Below are 2,356 nucleotides of genomic sequence, written 5' to 3' on the forward strand. Positions count from 1 at the left end.
CTTTTTTTTCATTATTATCTTCTGCGATCGAGACACTTACTCGCGAGACTGCGCTTCGAACGCGCGAACGATCTATCCGAGATTCGCGCATAGAGCACGGTCGATTACTCGTCAACTATACCTACCAACTATCGGTACGTTGCAATGATGAACGCGTTTTAGCGCAACAGTGTATCTCGTCGTGATGGAAGCAAAGTATAACGTCGTGTTCTGTAACTTCTGTCTCTGAACGAATATTGACAATGATTGAGATTATAAAAAGAGAGAGAGAAAAGAAAAAAAATATCTGCGCTTGCATAGCTCGACAGATTGCTTCTCGATTGCGATGCGGTGATATTGGTAACAGTAGATCATCTGGAGGTGGAGTTAAGTAGAGTTGGTAAAAAAATTCGTAGAAAATATGCGTGTGTATACAACGACAGACGAATAATCGTGATAATAATTCTTAAGATAAAGATCCTCGAATATTTTCCATACAAAAATACAACGCAATACAACGTGGAAGTTGCAATCCCGCCATCGTACTTTGCTCCCGATATCCGGGGTTTTTTTTTTTATATTACTCTACTATCATCTATCGATAAACACAACGAGCATCGTCGCATTATAATTAATTAATTTCATTCTCTTCTTCGATGAAACGTGTGATCACATCGACACGGATGGGATGGAATCATGGTGTTTCATGTACATGTATCATCATATAAACCTCTTCTTGTTTTTAGAACAATAACGAATCAATTCCCTCTATCGTTCTAATCTCTACCTAATAGTTTTGCTCAGAACGTTTTCATGCTCTACTGATTCTGTCTCTACGCGCCAACAACGCGCCAACATCTATTACGAGAGTCAACTAACGTCGTTTTCGAACGAACAGCACGCTCATATATAACTATATTTCTTCGGTGAAACGACGGTCAAGCTGTATTCATTCTTCGCGATGAATCGCGCTTTTATGGCTTTTTTTTTTTCCTTTTCTTTTCTTCTCTTTTTCTTTTTCATCGATTCTTGTCAGGCCTCGAAGACGAAAAACCGTTATTCATGCGTCTTGGAGGACGCCGTGAGACGAATAAAAAACGATTTACACGATGTTGGCCTTCGCTATGGAGTTGCCCATCATGACCTTGTTCACGAAATTCACTATGGCCGTGGCTGGTTGTTCCGGTTCTAGCTCGGCGAACACGTGACACTGGTTGTCCGATTTGTGCGCCGGTTTCCTGGCAACGAATCCGAAACATCGACTGGAAACATCGAAGAAACATCACGATCGATAAGGGAATTATTTTATATTTGCAGGTGAAAAATATTAAACTTTAAAAAAAGGGGAAAAAAATACAAATAATAATTTCCAAACATAGAAAGAAAGAACAAATACGTACTGGGCGCTTATTGATCGGCCGGTCTCCTCGCTGGCGAAGTCCCAGGTGCGCTCCTCCGTGTCCAAACCGCAATAACTGATATTATTCGTGGGATAATGCCTACGGAAGAACAACTTTCGCGCGTTATCCGTCAGAGTGATCCCTTGGGTGGAAACTTTGAAATGAACTATAGTCGCGGCGGGCAATGGTTTTTGCTCGAACATGGTCGTCACTGCCTTCTTGATGGCTTGAGGCCCAGTCAACGATTCCATGTCCATGGTGAACAGGTACAAAACATTGCAGGCTAGAAGAAAAGATGATCAACGGATACGAATTCGCGGAAATTCCATCGAAATTCACGAGAATAAGAAATAGAAAGGGAAGCATCGAGAGAAGCAATCCGATCAATTCCTTTCCATCCATTTACCTGCACCCTGCGCGAGCAGTTGCTGCGTGCTGTTCGTCCCCGGCGAATCGAGGGCTCTGGCTGCAGCTTCCGGTTCTGGGAGCAAGAGCGGGCAAGGTAGAGCCATCGCCATCAAGCTGTGCTGGTAAACCAACGCCGACAACGAGCTGAAAACCGGCTCGTTGGCGCATCCCTTTAATCTGACGCCTCTTGAGGTGGGCTCGATTAAAAAGTGCCTGACCAGCTCGCTAGACGGGTCCCTGGGACTGCTGGGCGCGCCTGGAGGTGGGGTCGCCACCTTCAGAGCGAGTCCAAAAGCCCCTGGGAAGGAATTACTGTCCCGGACGACGAACGTCCCCGGCGCTGCGTCCTTCAGCATCGAGATCGCTGAGAAATGTTACGTTAATTAATATTATTCCCCTTAACACTCAATTCCTCTCCTTCTTCTTCAAGTGTAATACCTTGCTCCCGAGATATGTTAGGTTTGTACCAGATTCTGCTCGTGTCGCGCACGAATTTCACGTTCGCGTCGGCCACTTCTTGAGGCTCGGTGTTCGAGTGTACACTGGACCGTCTCGAACCGTAATACTGC

General features: G+C 45.0%; 1 protein-coding gene across 1 annotated transcript in view; it reads right to left on the minus strand.

Moving 5' to 3' along the window:
- Positions 1 to 950: 950 nt before the first annotated feature.
- Positions 951 to 2,356, minus strand: part of LOC102675940 (tensin-3) — a 149,681-nt gene continuing 148,275 nt past the window's right edge. The window contains exons 21-24 of the mRNA XM_006609641.2: positions 2,226 to 2,356; positions 1,786 to 2,151; positions 1,380 to 1,662; positions 951 to 1,241 (exon numbers count right to left, since the gene is read on the minus strand). Of these exons, the coding sequence (XP_006609704.1) occupies positions 1,082 to 1,241; positions 1,380 to 1,662; positions 1,786 to 2,151; positions 2,226 to 2,356 (940 nt within the window). The 3' untranslated portion in view covers positions 951 to 1,081. The remainder of the gene's footprint in view (positions 1,242 to 1,379; positions 1,663 to 1,785; positions 2,152 to 2,225) is intronic.

Source organism: Apis dorsata, unplaced genomic scaffold (genome assembly GCF_000469605.1).
Source record: "Apis dorsata unplaced genomic scaffold, Apis dorsata 1.3 scaffold_58, whole genome shotgun sequence".
Classification (NCBI taxonomy): Eukaryota; Metazoa; Arthropoda; class Insecta; order Hymenoptera; family Apidae; genus Apis; species Apis dorsata.